This window comes from Sinocyclocheilus rhinocerous, unplaced genomic scaffold, assembly GCF_001515625.1.
Source record: "Sinocyclocheilus rhinocerous isolate Xijiao unplaced genomic scaffold, SAMN03320098_v1.1 scaffold926, whole genome shotgun sequence".
NCBI lineage: Eukaryota > Metazoa > Chordata > Actinopteri > Cypriniformes > Cyprinidae > Sinocyclocheilus > Sinocyclocheilus rhinocerous.
The window spans coordinates 707976-727203 of record NW_015648536.1 but is presented as its reverse complement, the minus strand read 5'-3'; the positions used below and the strand labels follow the sequence as shown (position 1 = coordinate 727203).

At 36.6% G+C, this 19228-nt stretch overlaps 1 protein-coding gene across 1 annotated transcript in view; it reads left to right on the top strand.

Moving 5' to 3' along the window:
* The window catches only part of LOC107709827 (zinc finger matrin-type protein 4-like), a 75255-nt gene that overhangs the window by 5443 nt on the left and 50584 nt on the right, over nucleotides 1–19228 (top strand). The window contains exon 2 of the mRNA XM_016514452.1: nucleotides 6837–6938. Coding sequence (XP_016369938.1) covers nucleotides 6837–6938 — 102 coding nt within the window. The remainder of the gene's footprint in view (nucleotides 1–6836; nucleotides 6939–19228) is intronic.

Sequence of the window (19228 nt, the reverse complement as noted above, 5' to 3'; positions counted from 1 at the left end):
AAAAAAAATAATCGACCAACTAATCGATCATCAAAATAATTGTTAGTTGCAGCCCTAATTGTAAGTTAATTGCAAACAGGTCTAGCTCACCAACCAACACTGCATTTAAATGAGTTAGATGCTGGGTTATTGTAGCATGGCCACATTATTACATAAAGCCGTCTTAATTTACCCCATGATAATCACCCACCGTGACAAATTTATTATCTGCTGTCAGGAACAGGTCGCATCCCTTCATCACGCTACAGTAAATTCTATCACTGCTCCTCTGCACATGACAGCAGATGTTTTCCCCATCCCCTGGACACATAACACCACTGTCTTCTTCTGTAGGATGGTGGAAAAAGCATTTTGTACTATGTCCACATAACAGCCCATGTCCATGATGCATCCAAAATTCATGAGTCTGGCCAAGAGAGATACTTTGTTCTTGTGCATCGAAACATCTGCTGTGTAAAAGAATCTCCTCTGTCGCTTTATTTTGTAAACCATCGGGGGTCAGGATTGGACCCGTCCCACCCAGCATTTGGCTTATGAAGCTGTTCGTGGAGTTGGTGAGAAGTCAAATAGCATCATTTTCCTCTCATTATTTACCTTGGCACATATTGTACACAGGTTCTGAATTATCCATAAGCACTCCAAGGTTAGTTTCAAAGCCCTGTCAGGGAGGCTAAACAACTGTGTGAATACAACACAACATTAGAAAGATTAGCAGATGAGAACAGGCAGATGCTGAGCAGTGCAAGACTCTCTTTTCTTTCTTTTACATTATTTATCTTATTTTCTTGAGACATATCTTCTTCTGTCAGTCCTGTTTACGCAGAATGAGGAGCTACTCAGGATGTGTTATTTTGTTTAGGCAGAGGGGAACAAATCTTGTTTTTTACCCTGAAGTTTTGTTTGCTTTTGGTTGCTTATAGACCTACTTAAGGGATGTTGATTCTGAACTTAACTTTTGCAAAGTGTCACCAAGTTATATAAAACATGGTTTTGATATTATACTTTTTTAAATCCAGCTTTATAGTGATCTTGTGTTTCTGTCTGCTCTTGAAATGATCATGATAAACTGGAGTTCAGTAACACTCCTGAGAGATGTACATCCCATTTTATCTCTGTGCTTTCATGAATATTTTGTCTTTACACTTTGCTATAAGCTTTTGTCTTAATTTTGTCCCAATTTTCAGTTGAGTATGTATGCTTCTGTTTAGAGTTTATCTTTTAACTAATGTTATCGAGTTTAGATGAAAAGAAAAAAGCTTGTATAAACAAGTAATAATTTAGGTGAAAATTTGATTACATTTAAAAAATTCATACAAATTTCATATTTAAACATGCGCAGCTCGTCAGTGAACAACGGCTCTGTGTAGTTAATGCTGCTCAATGTGAAAGCACGCACGTGGAGATTTACCGCTGATTACAGAACCGGCTTTCTGACAAGATGCGCGTTAAATATCGCATGCGATTTATCGTGCAGCCCTAGTTTGGGGTCACTATTTAAAAAAAATTTTTTAAGGTAAAGTGCAATTAGAGACATTGCCATTTCCACAAAAAAATTAAGCAGCACAACTATTTTCGCAAATATTTATTGAGCAGCAAATCAGCATATTAAAATTATTTCTGAAGGATCATGTGACACTGAATTGGAGTAATGGCTGCTGAAAATTCAGCTGTGCCATTACAGAAATAAATTACATTTTAAAATATATATTAAAAAAAAACGGTAATTTTATTATTTCACAATATTACTGTTTTACTGCATTTTTGATCAAATAAATACAACCTTTGTGAGCATAAGAACCTTAAAAAAGATTTTAAACATTTTACCAACCCTAAACTTTTCATTGGTAACATGTATACTATACTGTATATAGTTAGTCAATATTGTTAATAGTCATTCAAACAATTAAATTATTATAGTATTAAAACCAATTGACAATCAGTCAGTTTTGACAAACAAAACAGCAGTTTGGAGTTGCTGTAATTTAATGAATATCATCCTGCTCAAGACCCCTCATGCATCAGTTCATTAAAATCCAGTCTCGTACTCACAATGTATGATTGCAGCACACTCATTGATAACTATATTATTGTTCATTTCACTCTGTTTTTGTTGTTGTTGTTTTTTTCCATTAGGACAATCTAATACAAAACCATAAAAGTTGTTTTTCCACGGCTACCTGCTGCCTATGGTAATTCTTCTTATTAGTATAGAGGACACTCTCCCTGTGATTCCAGTTGCTTTTCTCTGTGCACTGGGATGTGTTGCCTCAGAATGCTAATGAGCTCAAGTAGGACATGAGGACATTACTCAGCAACCAGCACTGATGTGTTTGCATGCCTGTTAAAGCACCAGCAGGGATTGGAAACGTACTGACTTGGTTAATATGCTGCTGTGTTTGGTTGCATCCTTTTGAGCCTATTTTAAATCACTGGAAAAATAGCCAAATGCAATATACTCATGAATAAGTGTGCTGTTGTTTTGAATATCACTTTTTGGCCTTAGGGTCGAGGTCAAAGAATCCAAAGCACCAAGCTGGAATGGAGATTATGAGCGGAGCGACAGTTATTTCCTGCAGTTTTAAAGAGTGAGTGAGATCTGAAAGTGTTTTTGCAGTGTCTGGACTTTCTTCAGCTGAAGTGACAGTAGAAGACCTTGAAGCAGCTGGCGTCCAGCTCAGTACCTCCCCTCACTGATTACAGCACACCTTTGACAGCCAGAACATTTGTCAGGGCCGCCCACTGCACTGCCCTCTCTGCACTTCCTGCTGCAGCCCACATGCATGCTCCTCACTTTGGACACACATGCACACAGTATTTCTCCAAATGATATTTCGTCTTCTTAGACTCAATGCAGTCGTGTGTGGCTTGGGAGTTTGAGTGATTGGACGGTATCTGTTCACTCGGCTTTGCATAGTCTTGTTTAGATGATGATTTGGACTACATGGAAAAGTATTAACAAATACAGTTCAGTGGAAAATGTAATAAAACATACACTACTGTTCAATGTATATTAAATATATATTATTGTTGTTATAATGTTTTTAATAACATTCTGGTCACACTTTATTTTAAGTATGAAATAAAGTGCAATTCTCGCCATTAACAAACCATTAACTACGACTAGTACTGCATCGCATGTCTTCGATGAGAAGAGGAAGGGTGGTTGTTGCTGGTTACTGTATGACGATTAAAATTGCGAAATGCCCTTAAACAATTAAATAAACTGCAGAATGTTATGTTTTCTAATACACGCAGGAATTGCATGTGTTCAAACAGCGCTGCACGAGCTCGCGGCGGTAGGGTTCATAGTCCAAAGCACGAGGGAATCTGCGCTGAAACTGTGTTACTCGTCAGCTGCTCAGTAACATTTTTATGAATTTTTACAAGGCATGTGACAATGCGATGCGTGCAACAAACGTCTTCCCAAATCCGTAATGAGAATCATTTGTCAACAAAAAGAAGCACTGAGGTCTTCCTGCGGGTTTCTGCCAAAATAAAAGTTGAGAAAAAGCAAGAACTCCGTCAACATTAATAAATGTTATTATTGTAATTTTACTGTTGCTCTGTAAAATAAAATAAAAAACGAAAATAATAATGAAAATAATAATTACAACAGCTCTATTAAAACATTTATTGTAACATTTACACATAGTGTTCAGACTAGGAACTATAATATTTTCTAATGTTTTAAAATAAGTCTTTTCTGCTCAGCAAGGCTGCATTTATTTGTAAGTCAAAAATACATGCCTGATTCAAGAAGGGGGTCTAAAAAATGGCCAAAAAATATTTTGCTAACTTATTAATTTATTAAAAAAACGTGAAAAACCGTGTTCGGTATTGGGCCTTCGGCCCAGTGTTTCATTTTGTTCGGCTTCTGCCAAGATTTTTCATTTCAGTGCATCCCTAGTCCCTATACTAAAGTATTACCAATATTCTTATAATCAGCACTCATTAATTTGGTGCTCAAGAAATAGTTTAATGTTGGAAAGAGTTGTACTACTTCTTTACAAAAAAATCTGAACTTTCCATTAAAGCTTTCCATGCAAGTTTGAAGGTCCTTGGCAGTCTGAAAATCTGTAGTAGACTTTCTTGTTTTTATCAGCAGAGGAGTTCGAGTCAAGTTATTTTTATTTGTATAGTGCTTTTTGCATTTTGTTCTGTGATCCATGTTGTGTGACAGCAGCTGAGGCAAAGCTCTGGTTATCGTTTATAGTTTTTTTATCTTCATCTCTGCAAACTTATGCTGCTGGAATGCCTGTGCAAACTTGTTGTCTGAATTCAGCACGTCTACAGTCCTTTGTTGGAGAAGGTTGCCTTTTCTCTGACGATGGGCCACAAACAAAATGAAGTTGAAAAACCATGCACAGTATCCTTGGTGTATGGTTTTGCAGATGCATCACAATTTACAACAACAAAGTACTTTCCACATGCCCCTCAAAGTATGAGATCAGAGTGTCAGAATTTGAAATAAAAAAAATTAGAAACCGCAACTGAGCACTATTGAAGATTTACCTGAGCTCTAAATCTGATGAAGATTTAGAAAATATCTAGATTAGCAACAGCCTGGGATAGATTTGAGCTACTGAATGAAAGATTATAATAATTTTATTTGAATAGCTTGAATATGGTAATGGTGTGATATCTATGTATGCATGAATTTAGCGTAACAAACCGACTCTATTTGGAAACTATTGAGTATGTTTATTTATTCTGTCTTCGAGAAGTTGCAGTCATTAGCATTTGCAAATCAGGCCATGCTCAAAATGTGAAAATACCAGTGTCTTAATCTGCTGGCATGAAAATTCACCAATCTTTTTAAATGCATGTTATTGATCTAATTGTGAATGATTCATCCATGCATTTTCCATTTTTTTTAAAACATTTGTTTTGAACCCTGTAATTTTTAATCAACTTTTTAAATGCATGTTATTGATCTAATTGTGAATGATTCATCCATGCATTTTCCTTTTTTTTTTTAAACATTTGTTTTGAACCCTGTAATTTTTAATCAGAATATCATACCTTGATCTTCTGGTGAAACAAGACTAAAGTATGGCGGACTTTCATTTAGTCTGCTTAAACCCCGTACCTTTCTTACAATCAACTGCATTCATGTCTGCCTCCATCTAATCAACAACTGATAGATAAATCTTTTACTCTTTTGATCATTTCTTTCACTCACAACACGGAAGAAAAGATCTGTTGCTACTTCTGTTTATCTCGACTTCAATTAGATCAAGCAGCTGTATTTTGTATGTCTATCGGTTACATAAAAAGTAGCTGCCCGAGATCATTACCAAAATAGCCATCAGGTGAACTGGCTTGTCTTACAGGGACTTTAAAACACTCAAACTAGCCAATCAAAGTTTTGGTGTTCGGTTAAATTACAAATTCAGTTGGAACTCAATTTTACCACAAGGCTCCTGGTCTAATGAATTTTTAAGCATTCAAGTACAACACCAAAAACATCAAAATAACTTTAAAAGTGTCATGATATCACACTATCGAGCAAGAAGTTTCAAACAAATAGTTTGCATTCTTGCAGGGGTCTGTGTGATAAAGCAGACAGAAAGAAAACAAAAAGATAAAATATATATATAAAAAAAGAATTAGGGAAACACATCATAGATGCCAACTGCTCAATCCACCAGCATTTTCTTCAAACTGTTGCTTGTCCGCAACCTAAAGAATGCTTCCTTTGCAGACAGTATATTGAGACCGAAAGGCAGCAAAGCATGTCTGAATCCAATGTATTCACTGTTGCCTTGTCATTTTTTAATGCCAGCATAGATATATATCCCACCATCCTGTGTGCATGGGAAGGCGTGTGTAAGCGTAAATGTGTGCCCTTGAGCAAAGATGGCAGCAAGCATGCTGTATTCTTCCACATGTGCTGTTAAGATGAATAGAGATGCTAACAGACAGCTCTTTCCAGATAGTACACCTCTCTTTGGCCCGAGACCAGTTTCCTTAGGAAGTGCCTTCATACAAATCCGCTGTCTATCAATAATCAATTGTGCAGCATGGCAGCTGCTTTCAAACACAGTCTGTAGGCTTTTAATCTTGTCTCCACATCAGTGCAGCTGTTAGTAATTGGCAGTAATAAAGACATTCTAATTGGTCTATGAGGCAGAGTGTGCAAAGGGCAACTACAAAGTGATCAGTTACTTCATTACCCAGGACACACACAAATAAATCGCACAAAAATTTCAATCTAAAGTAAAGCTTAGCATTTGCCGAAAGTAAAACTTATAATCTGAGAGCATTTCTAGTTATTGCAAAATGTTTCCTACTGTTCCTTTATCTCTTTATTACTTTTTCCCTCCACATGTATCTGGCTGCAACTATCAAATAACTAATATGGGAATTTTAGGCCCTTGACTTGTTCACTTATCATCCACAAAGCACATGGTATTTAAAGTTAACTTTATAAACATGTATTTTATTTTTGTGTTTTGCAGTGAATTGCCATTTAAATGTATTCATTTTTATTTTTCATCACATGAAGGTCATATGAAGGTTTTATCTGTTGCTCTAAAACCCCTGCAGTCTGTTTATAAGCCGTTCTGGGAGTGCATGTCATGTCCTCATGCTGGTTCGGTGTTTTAATATGTGTGACGCATGCTGAAATAATTAAAGTGACAGAAACAACGTCTTCATGAATAATTCATGTGACATATGTTTTCATGACACTGTTTTTCCCAAAAGTACGTCTAAAATAGCAGTGCAGTACGTGCAGTGGTTTCGACTCCTGTCATTTTCAAATTCACAGTGTTTAGTGAAGGAAGTGTATAATAAAGTGCTGAAATATAATAATGTTTTTTTTGTTGTTTTAGATGAAGTCAACAGAGGTGGATCAAGGCCTTTTCACAGACAGTTACTGCAAAGTGTGCAGCGCTCAGCTCATCTCAGATTCACAGAGAGTGGCACATTATGAGGTGAGACCTGCTTTCTGTCTACATCATGTCTGCTTGTACGTACAAATCTCTCCCTGCCCTTTTGTTTGTTTGATGTTTCTCATTTTAGAAGTTACTATCCAAAGTGTACTTATAGGGCAGGGCTGGGACGATAAATCGATGCAGAATCGATTCGTGGATCGATGTCAGAATCGATGCTGAATCATTTCTCGATTCGCGATGCATCGATTTATTTTCCCAGCCCTATTAAAGGGACAACCCCCCTGGAGCAATCAGAGGTTAAGTGTCTTAAAGGACACAGTGACAGCTAGTAAATATACTGTAGCAATAAATATAGCTACTAACCTGCTTTCTAGACATCTTCTACGATTACTCATAAGAGGTTCTGTGTGCATGTCCTCCAGGGCTGTATGTTAACTTTTAGTCCAATAATCAGGCGCTTTTTGACAGGCTCTCAGTGTGAGCGCGCTTCATGAGTACACGCTCAGAAAAAGCGCATGCAGAACAGCACGTGAATTAAATGTTTAACCGTTATTGCTTTAATAAAGCAGATGGAAATTATGTAGTTTTGAGATTGCGCATGAGTGCAGTGTCCCGTGAGAGTAACTCTACTGCTGAGCTAACACTGGTGTGAATGCATGTGGCTTATGGCGTTGTGCATTATATTGAGACGGAGGGAGGTGCCAGAACTGCAGCTGATAGAATGTGCGCTGTAGCACGAAACAACGATATTTCTTCAAAAGCAGATCGTGGAGACATTTTAATCGTCCATGATCAAAAATCGTCATATCGCACACCCCTAACTACCAAGTATAATCAATCTCACACACACAAACAAGCACAAGAAATCACTTCACACTATTAAGCGGCTGTGTTATGAACATGCAAAACTGTATCGCACGCGTGCTACAGTGGTAAATTTATTCATTGCACAGACCAGTTTTTTCATAGCACGTGCGACATATATGTCGCACTGTACAGCCCTGTCCTCTGATCTGTGTTATGAGGAATACTGTAGCAGCATAGCTGTATTACAGTGTTTCCCTGTGGTCACTGAACGGTGAGTTATATGGCCACTCGTCAACAGAGCTGTAACCTGAACAGGCCCAGATGGGAACATAATGTATTTGCCCAGGCTGGCATGGAGTACAAGAAGAAGGTTGTGTGCTGGTCAGTGTAAAATATTAATTCTGGGTTTGTTTTGTTTGTCTGCGCCGAGTGTGTTACTGGCTGGATTGTCCCATGTGGACTGAGTGATGCAGGCATAGTGAGCCTCTTTGTCCCCTGCCAATGCCCAATCTGCAACCATTCAATGCATTTCAATAGTAGACAGTACTGGACCAGAAAAATTGGCTTCCTGTGGATCCCTAAAAGCTGCTGGTCTTGAACAAATGACCACTTTATTTTCTTTGTCCATCTGAAATGATTTAGTTTGCAAATGTCAATTGATTGCATTGAATCCTCAGTTCTGACTGTCATATCAAGCTACACTCTGGAACAAGAACTCAGTGCTTCAGTTAGTGATGCAACTGAAAATATTCAGCTGAAAAAAAAAAGTTTTTGATTTGGCTGAAGTATTTTTGGAGGACTAATCATTGACAGAAACCAGAAACTGTGTTTTTGGCTGTCATCTGCACCAAACGTGGATAAGCTACAACAAGTAAACCTGTCAGCATGTGGATATACTTCATCATGACCAAAAGTGAGGCAAGAGCAATGTGTGTGCTTTGTTTGGCTGAAATATTGAAAGTTGGCTCATTGCTGAATTTTTTTTCCGCACGACTGGTTAATAATCCCCTGTGAACAACACCCTGAACAGTTAAATGACCCAAAATTTTTATTTTTGTCTTCAGTTTTTGGCTAAATAAATAATTTAATTTTGGTTTTGGTGCATCACTAATTTAGTCTTTTCAGTGGAAAAATGCTATCTGGTGCATCTGAGGCTGCTGGGTAAATTACTAAAAGCTGCTAAAAAGCTAAAATCTTTTTTGCTGATTTTTGCTTAAATTTTGCAAACCTCCACAGGCATTAAATGAAAAATGCTGTCATGCTCCTAATGTAGAAAGACATACTTTTTTGTGGAGAGGAGACCCAGATTTGTGGAGGAGAGTTTTTGTCTCTCGTGCTCTGTCTCACCTCAGACAAACTCCAAAGTGTATCAGATGTGAGCTCAAATATCCACAGACTGTTGATCATAGAAAACATTCGTGATTAAAGTTCAGATTTCACTTTAGATTGAACCCTCACTTTAGAGAGTCACATGTCTCTGTATTATTAATTAAGCATTTTCTTAGAGTATTTATGAAAGACTTTGAAAAGTGCTATGGGATTTACAAAAGAAGTGGACAATCACTGTTTATTTGCAGCTTATCACCCGTGATGCTCAATTATTTAGCAGCAGCAAAAGAGAAAGTATGTTTGAGAAAAAAAAACAGACTGCATCATGAACGGAGTAACAGCATTTATGAAATGTAATATAAACCGTGAACATAAAGGGCGTCGACTAAAACTAGACTAAAATGCTCAGACTTTTAGTTGACTAAAACTTGACTAGACTAAAAAGAGTATGAACGTGACTAAAACTAATAAAAACTAAAATGACAGTTTCACACAAAGACTAGACTAAAACTAAAATTAAAACAGGCCGCCAAAAACAACACTAGTCTCAAGTACACTCTAATGGTAATCAATAAACTAAAACTTAATACAAATCACAAAAACTTTCATTTGATTTAAATGGTTAATTTACTAAATTCTGTATTTGGAATCCTAACATAATCTACTCAATCCTGTCTGGCATTCAGAAGAAACTTCCAATGTGATTTCTTGAACTAATGAGGGGCTTTGTCACAATTTTGGCATTCGATTTAATTTAAAAACAAAATAATTTGTGTTTGCATTGAAAATGCCCCGAAGCTCATATTATTGGGAAGGGATCTGAACTGTAGAAGCTGTAACATCTACAGAGGCTTTAGCGCTCAGGTCATGGTTTTAGAAATTATGCTGAGGGCACAATTTTTCCTCTGCAATGAGCTTTTAATCCTCACTCCTGAAACATCAAAGACTAAGAGAAAGAGAGTCAAAGACAGATTGGAGAAGAGAGAGAGAGAGAGAGAAAATCCAGGCATTTGAACTGAACAGTTTAACAGCAGCTGTATTAAAAAGGACATTAATAATGCAGAAAGACAATCATGGACAGGAATAGCACTTCCAGCGTTGGGTTTCATTTTATAGTCCTCAAAGCACTCTATTTATGTGTTCAAGGTTATTCCATACCTTTTCATGTAAGACTGTGAGACTATCACAAGTACAGGTGTGATAAATGTTATTGTTGAGCTCCAAGCAAACATCTTTTTAAAGGGATAGCTCACCCAAAAATTTAAATTCTGTCATTAATAACTCACCCTCATGTCGTTCCAAACCTGTAAGACCTTCGTTCATCTTCGGAACACAAATTAAGATATTTTTGATGCTTGCCAAGAGCTCTCTGATCCTCCATAGACAGCAAGGATCCTTACATGATCAAGGTCCAGAAACGTGGCAAGGACATCGGTAAAATAATTTATGTGACATCAGTGATTCAACCGTAATTTTACGAAATTACGAGAATACTTTTTGTACGCAAAGAAAACAAAAATAATGACTTTAATGAATTTATCAAAAATATCTTAATTTGTGTTCCGAAGATGAACGGATGAAACTTACGGGTTTGGAACGACATGAGGGTGAGTAATTAATGACAGAATTTTCATTTTTGGGTGAACTATCCCTTTAATGTTAAATCCAAGCATATTGCTGTGCTGTTATGATTGCTAACACCATGCTTCAAGGTGACTTGCTTTTCTACATTTCCGTTATTCTGAAAGATCATGTGAAACTGAAGACTGGAGTAATGACTGCTGAAAATTCAGCTTTGCCGTCACAGGAAAATATGGCATTTAAAATTTTTTTTAAATATGGCATTTTTAAAAAATATTAAAACAGAAAACAGTTATTTTACATTTGAAATAATACATATTTATTATAATACTTTTTAAATGCTACTGTTTTTACTGTATTTTCAATCAAATGCAGACTTGATCAGCATAAAGAGACATCTTTCTCAAAAATATCTTAATTTGTGTTCCGAAGATGAACGGATGAAACTTACGGGTTTGGAACGACATGAGGGTGAGTAATTAATGACAGAATTTTCATTTTTGGGTGAACTATCCCTTTAATGTTAAATCCAAGCATATTGCTGTGCTGTTATGATTGCTAACACCATGCTTCAAGGTGACTTGCTTTTCTACATTTCCGTTACTGACATCAGAAATGCAGTACCAAAAGCAAACGGAAGTTATCTGGTGTTTTTTAAGCAGTAAGCGAGGTCTGTGGCCTGTGTCTCCTATTGAGTGTAATCTCTCTGGTGCGCTATGCTATTTGATTTCTTTTTGTTGTCCCACTCTCTTTCTATCTGTTTGTGTGACCTTGGCTTATGTGTTTTGTCCATGCAATTCCAATCACCGTTCTCTAATCTTACATATGTATGAGCAGCATAGCGGAGAGCACGAAGACTGCAGGCTTTTATTTACACTTGATATTATCAGTGTTCAAGGACAAACCGCCCTCTCATTGTCCTGGATCCTCCTCTGGAATGGTCCATGCAAGTTTGTTTCTAATGAGACTCCTTATTCTAAGGTCTCTTACACTAAGGACTAACGGACAATAATCACAGGTGAACTTTTCTTGTTTCATGTAACTATAATGCGCATAATGTATTGCTTGGAAGTTGATTGATTCTTTCCTCCAACCTGACACAAAACTAGACCTGTATAAATTGTCATGAAATATCAATGTTTAACCTAATTTATTTTTAACACATTTTACCATGTTTAATACATTTAGAATTAATGTCAATTGTCCTGTAAAATTAGGACAGAAAATAAGGGAAAAAGTGAATCATTGACATTGACTGCCATTTTTTTTTGTATGTTTTAGAATTTTTGTGATCTTTTAAATCAGACTTTTGAACATGTGTCCATTCAAAAAATTGGGGACAGTAAGATTTTATTGAAAGAAATACTTTTATTCAGTAAAGATGCATTATAGTGATCAAAAGTGGCAAATTTATAACATTCTGGAAAAAATGGCACAAGAGCAAGAAAAATGCATCACTGTTTTCACATAATATAGCTTAACTGTTTTTAAAATAATAAAATAAAATAATAATAAATTATATATATTAAATGCTACTGTTTTTACTGTATTTTCAATCAAATGCAGACTTGATCAGCATAAAGAGACATCTTTCAAAAACATAAAAAAATCTTACCAACCCTAAAACTTTGAGTAGTACTATATATATTAATTATGAATGTATAAATAAGCCTGTAAGCCTCCTTCTGCAGCAAAGTATAAAAAAATATTGTAATAGTGACCCAAATCGTGACTTGATATCTTGCAGTGTGACTTTATTTCTTATTTTAAACTTTTTGTCATGTTTCATTCTGGTGGAAATCAGCTTCCACAAAAGTAGAGTAAGTGTGGTCAAAAACAAACAAATAAATCAGTCGGGCAAAATGTCCGGTTAAATGGCCTCATGCTATAGGATATAGGCTGCCTTACACATGTGAATCTTGTATTGTGAGCAGCTAAACTTGTCGCTGAGCTGTGAGAGGTCTGACTTTGATTCAGCACAGCTCTTTTAAACACATCTACTCTGTTATTATCTAAGTGAGGATCAGTAATGTCTTTAAATATGGCTCTAAATTGGGCTTCCTCAATTAGCTCCTGTACAGTTGGCTAAATCGGGATGTTCTTGTTGGCCTAACAGCCGTTAGAGTCGTATAAAGAGATGAAATCATTTCTCTGTAAGACGCTTCTTAAGATAGTGCTAATTAAAACAAGTTAGAATAAAACTGGGATGCATCAGGCCAACCAATCAACGTGATTCTCATCCCAGCATCTCTTTCAAATGCAACATGAAATTTGCTTTTCATATGAAAAAGGCACCAGTAATTGCATTTCTTAGTAGCTTATATTGTACAGTTACAAAATAATGAATCCATTGCCAGCTGATTTGACTTTTTTCTTTCTTTCATAGTTAAGAACAAAGGCAGTTAAATAATGTTTGCCAAGCCAACAGTCTAGATCATTTTATTTAGAGTTTTATTGCGTTTTTCAAAGGCTACGCAGTTACATTGTCCAGTGTTGTGATGACTGCATCCAGCACTCAATTGTATTAAAGGCAATATAAAACTTTTCTTGCACAAACTCCAGAAAGCATAATTGCACCATAAATGTTTTTCTGTTGATTCATTGTCAGAGCGGTGACTTTTTTTTTGCAGTTTTGTTTCTGTCACCAGTGCCGACTCGTCGGGGGAGGCAGAGCTTCCCCAAAATTTTGAGGTGAAAATGGGAGGAGGACGATTTAATGTTAATAAAATTCACAATTCATTTCAATTCATGTCTCAGAATGTGTATTTTTTGTTTGTAATTTCACAGCTGTAATACCATAACATGTTACTGAAGTTGGAAAGCTCCGCTTTTCTATGGCGAATGTGCCGAATCTGCTGATGTAATTACAACCGCTAATGATAGAGAAGGGTAGGGGGAGGCCGAGCGAGCGCTGAGCTCCCGTGCCTCCGTTGGTAAAAAAAATTAGACAATCACCATCGAGTGTTCACTTTCAACGCTGAGGAGTGTTGAGAAAAGAAACCTCGTAGGGGAGGCTAGCCTCCTTTCTGGTATATCAACCAATCATCATAGAGACGTAAATTATGTGATATTAGTTTGAACGTCTCCCGCTGCGCTGATAATGTAGGCCTACCAAGTAGCCTACTTATGAGTAGCGATATTGAATATTTCATCGCCAACAGATTTGCCAAGCTGTCATTCAAACAGTATATACAAATTAAAAACAAAGGGAGAACACGCCTAAGCTGGATATAGGCTAACGTTACAGCAGTCGGCTCTTTTAACAAGTTTAACACTTGTTTGCTTCAAGTGATTGGCCAGGCAAGTGAAATTATATTATCTTGCTGTATGTGTGTCGTTTTCTTTATGTTTTCTGACTAAAAGCAACCAAAAAGCCATTTTAAAGTGGTTAAGCAAATAATAATAATAATAATCGGCAGGGATCCCCAGACCAATAGTGTGCCTCCTCTATTTTAAAACCCACGAGCCGCCACTGTCTGTCACTAATGACAGTAAAAGCGAGGTCAAACCAGCCATAACAGTGGGGGATTCACTGTTTGCAGCATGAAGATAAAATGGCCATATATTTTGATAAAGAGCAAAAACGGCACACAAAATACAATAATTGTTGTATTTGACCTTTGATAATGTTCATTTTTTTCTTATTAGTATAAAGATGCTTTGTTCTTATTTTTAATTGGCATTCAATTCCTAAACAGTTAAAGGGGTTATATGATGTTGCTCAAAAAGAACATTATTTTGTGTATTTGGTGTAATGAAATGTGTTTATGCGGTTTAAGGTTAAAAAAACACATTATTTTCCACATACTGTTCATTATTGTTTCTCCTCTATGCCCCGCCTTTCTGAAACGCGTCGATTTTTACAAAGCTCATCGGTCTGAAAAGTGAGGTGTGCTCTGATTGGCCAGCTATCTAGTGCATTGTGATTGGCCGAATACCTCAAGCGTGTGACGGAACCGTTATGCCCCTTACCATACTGTGATGCTGTGTCCCGGCGCAACGAGACAAAACCAATAAAACCCATTATAAAAGAGGCATTTGTTGCGTCCAGTGGGGACATAATTACGAATTATAATGACTTATATTTTAATAAAGAATATCTCTTTGGGTTTGAGACTTTAGTCTTTGCAACTTTAGGGATCTTATCTATTCACGAACAGCTTGTAACACTCCAAAGAGAAAGGAAAACTTGAAATCGCATCATATGACCCCTTTAACATAACACTTGAAGACACAAAGCACAATACATCTATTGAAGAAAGCATTTTATGGTTTTAAATCTTGTTGCAGTGGATTTTTATGCTTTGAGGATCTTACAGATTATCTGGTAAAACTGAAGCCGTAGCATAATTCTTCATTGTCTCTGCTGATACTTTCTTTAGCTCTTAGAAGTGGGGAGGAGCGGCAAACAAATTGGAAGAACATGGTGTTAATGGACAGAACAAAGGCTTGTGAAGCTCTGATGAAATATGGATGAGGTCCTGTCAGAAAAAAACATGAAAACATGTCATGTGAAGAGTTCTTGGGTCTATCAGAAAGTCTTCCATACTCAAGACAAAGTCTGACTGCTAATGAACTCACTTTTTCACACTTTGGGCCCCATTTAGATTCACCATGCATTCACGTCTTTCTGTTTAATGCTCAGGATTTTTACTACCAGTAAAGAAGTATTTGGTTCAAAGCCAATAGAAGGCAAGCCTGCAACAATTAGCCGAAAAAGCCTGCAACCATTAGCCGAAAATGGCTTCCGGTCTGGCAGTACGTGGGAAAGGAGACCAGAGGCCGTTTTTTTTTTATGGATGTCAATGGAGGAGAGGCTTCACTACGATGAATAAACAGCTTTTTAGAGGAAACGGCTTATCATTTAATGAATCGACAGCCCATCTGCTAATCTTCAACATGTTTTACATTAAACAATACTTTTGGATTAAACTATTTTTAGAGTTTACCACGAAAAAAAATGCTGTTTTATAAGAGAAGTCACTGACTTTTTGGCGACAGGTGGGATTCAGTTTACGGCACTTCCCATTCATTCCTATGATATCCGTAAACGCCGACTGAGTGTCGCACAACTCTGACTGAAATTCAATGACGTCAAGGCTGTAATGTGATTGGTTATTACGGCACATGTAATCCAAGTTAGCCGTTACGCTTTCTCCAATAGTAAGTAATACAGACCCTCTCATCTCCCTATATTAAGATAATCTCTGTTTGGTTTGTCTTGTATTCATGCTAATGGCATTTTGTCTGTTCATATTTTGAAGCTGTTTTTTTCAGTATTTTATCCTTTTAATAATAACAAAAATCAAGTTTTTTTATGCTTTGCTGAAAGGTGCTCATGTTAAAGTATGTTTGAAGGTTTGTTAGAAATGTTTTCAAAATAATTGACAAAAAAATAATTGACAAAAAGAAGCCTGAAGTCTTAATAGCCTGTCCTAGTTTTTTTTTAATTTTTTGTTATCTACAGAGGTGCTGTGATTTTGTCTACAAATCTTCCTTCAGCATAGTCAATACGATTGTGCAAGGAGGTTTTGGCATGATTCTGAAATCCCACTCAGTTTCCTGGCATTCTGTGATAGTATTCCTGCTTCCAAAACTGGGTCTGAACATGTTCTAGTGACTAAGCAACCAGAGGCCAAATAGTGAGGATGCATATAGTGCCTTGGAATAGAATATGCAGTGGATCTGTGGCATGTTGATAACCTAGTTTATTTGATGCAAATGACTAATTAAAATGTATAGCTACAAAATTTATTTTTCAGCACCATCTGTTGGATTTTTGCACCTTAACACATTTTTTAAATATCTTGGTATACTATTAGAAGTGGAACTGGAAGATGTAAATATATTGGTATTTTTATTTGAGTGGCTGATTAGATTTTTTTTTTCTTAAAGGGTTAGTTTACGGAAAAAGGAAAATTATGTCATTAATTACTCACCTTCATGTCGCTCCAAACCTGTGACCTGAAATAGGTGTGTCAGATAAGGGAGACATACAAAATGTGCAATGTTGGGGGGCGCCCAGGACCAGGGTTGAGAAACACTGATGTAAGACATTCGTTCATCTTCGGAACACAAATTAATATATCAGATTTGATTAAATCTGAGAGCTTTCTGACTCTCCATAGACAGCAATGTAACTGAAATGTTCCCAGACCCAGAAACGTAGTATGGACATCATTAAAATTGTCCATGTGACATCAGTGGTTCAACCATAATTTTACAAAGCTACGAGAATACTTTTTACAAAAAAATAAATAAATAAAAATAACGACTTTAGTCAACAATTCTTCTCCTCCAGGTCAGAAAGCTTTCAGATATCATTAAAAATATCTTAATTTTTGTTCCTAAGATGAACGAAGGTCTTATAGGTTTGGAACGACATGAGGGTGAGTAATTAATGACAGAATTTTCATTTTTTGGTGAACTATCCCTTTAAACTGTATTTCATAGAAATGTGCATAATCATTATCCCATTGGTTAGTTCTAGGATTCAAAACTCTACCAAAGCCATGCAGTAAACCAGTATAGACAAACCCCAGAACAACATATGAGCAGCTCGCAGCATGAGCAGGATTTAATATGTTGAATAAAGTAGGCTTTTCCTTATAAACAAAATTTAACTCTGTGCTCGATTGCCGTCTGGGTTCCTCTAAAATGTGTCTCAGCATGGAAGTGAACTGTCTTCGTGCCACCAAACAGTCTTTGACTGGTTTTAATTTGTGCGTCCTTATGGCACACATGCTGTTGTTATCTCTAAAGGTGGCAGAGTCTGCTTTTTCCTTGATGAATCTATTAAAAAGCCCTACTTACACTACATGTTTAAAAAAGTAAATTAGCAACAAGGGTATCAGAAACTGTAGCATCATCTATGTTTGAAGAAAGATGAAATTATGTCATAGTCATAGTGAAACAGAGTCTGTTTCAAGTGAATAAACTCAGTAATACTGCCCTCGGTATTGACAGGGTCATCTACTCTTTAACTCATATAAAGTAAACCCTGAAGAAGACATGTCTCAGTAAACAGTCCTTTACCAGTGGAGTGTGGGTCCTTTTACAGTAATGAGTTTTGAAAGCTTTCTCTATTTGCCAGTTATTTTTCCCCTGTGCTTACCCATGAGTAGAGCTCGATGTTTTCTTCTGGCCAAACGGCAGTGGGGTTTGGAACATCATGGGCTTTTTGTGCTTGGAGCTAAATTGTGGCCCTCTAAATCTATTGTTGTGACAGTTCAACCCCAATCTGAGTTTACCTAACCCTTTGAGACTAGTTTTGTCTACCTCCATGTAATCACCATACCCAAGACTCCCTGGAGTCAAGAGTACTTAACGGTAAGCTTCAGGTCAGATTAGTCCACAAGTGTCATTTATTCAAATATAAGCCCACTGTTTGTTGCTGAGGATTGTGGCTGTGGAGCATCTTTTTTTTATTTTTTTTATACTTAAACAAATTAATTGTGATTACATCTGATTATTTCTTTGGGGTTAATTCAGTTAATCTCAAACATGATACACACACATACATGCATGTATAGTATGTATTTATGCATATTTTACATTACAATGCTTGTCTGGATCCAGAACACCTGAGAAGAGATGATGCCAACCCCTCAGAGGACCTCAGATGATGCCAACCATGAAACAACATACAGAACTACCACATTTTGCTATAAGTTTGATTGCATCATATAATAATTGCTGTTAATAGTGTTCATCGTCTGTTTGATTACGTCTTTAATTGATTTTTCCGTACATTTCTGCCATATGTTTATTAACTGACAGTCACCACTAAGCTGTAAGTTCATTCTAAGCTATAGGCTACCACTAAATATTGTAGAAACCTAATTTGCTGTAAAGTTGCTTTGCAACGATTTGTATCGTGAAAAGCGCTATACAAATAAACTTGAATTGAATTGAATTGGCCTGACAATTATAAAAATGCCATTTTAAAAAAATGTAATAGTACAGTTCATATAAATATGTAATATAAATATACAAAGTATCTTATTTAAAGGGTTAGTTCACCCAAAAATGAAAATTAACACACGACACTTTTAATGGCTCTTTGGCGCTGACATTGTATCTACAGCAAGAAAACAGTAATGGCGGACTGCTGATTCTCACTCAGGGCTGTGTATATGCTAATAGGGCAGAGAGTATCACAAATGGGCGGGACTTTCCCCAAGTATGACGTCATAGTAGTGAGAAATCTGGAACTGCTAGTGTGGAGAGACTGTTTATGATTTATTGGGATTATAAAACAATGAGTGGGTGGATTTTTACCATTATAGGCTGGTTGTTTTCACACACTGCGGCCACACAACTGTGTTCAAACACCTTATAAAAGTGATTTTTGCATTCTATGGCACCTTTAAATAAAAAGCACCCATCCATTAAAAAAAGTGTGTCTCAACAACGTTTGTTAACAGGAGCAAAGGAAGCAAAGTTTCCTTACGTTAGCAAAGGAAAACCAGTCTCCTCTTTGCTTATATCGAAATTCTCCGACATTCTTCTTTACAAATCCTTGTTTTGTACTTCTAATTCGTGACCGTTGTTTTGTTTTGATCTCTCCCCTGCGGTTCCGCGTTCGTCACTTCTGAGCGGTGCATGCGCAA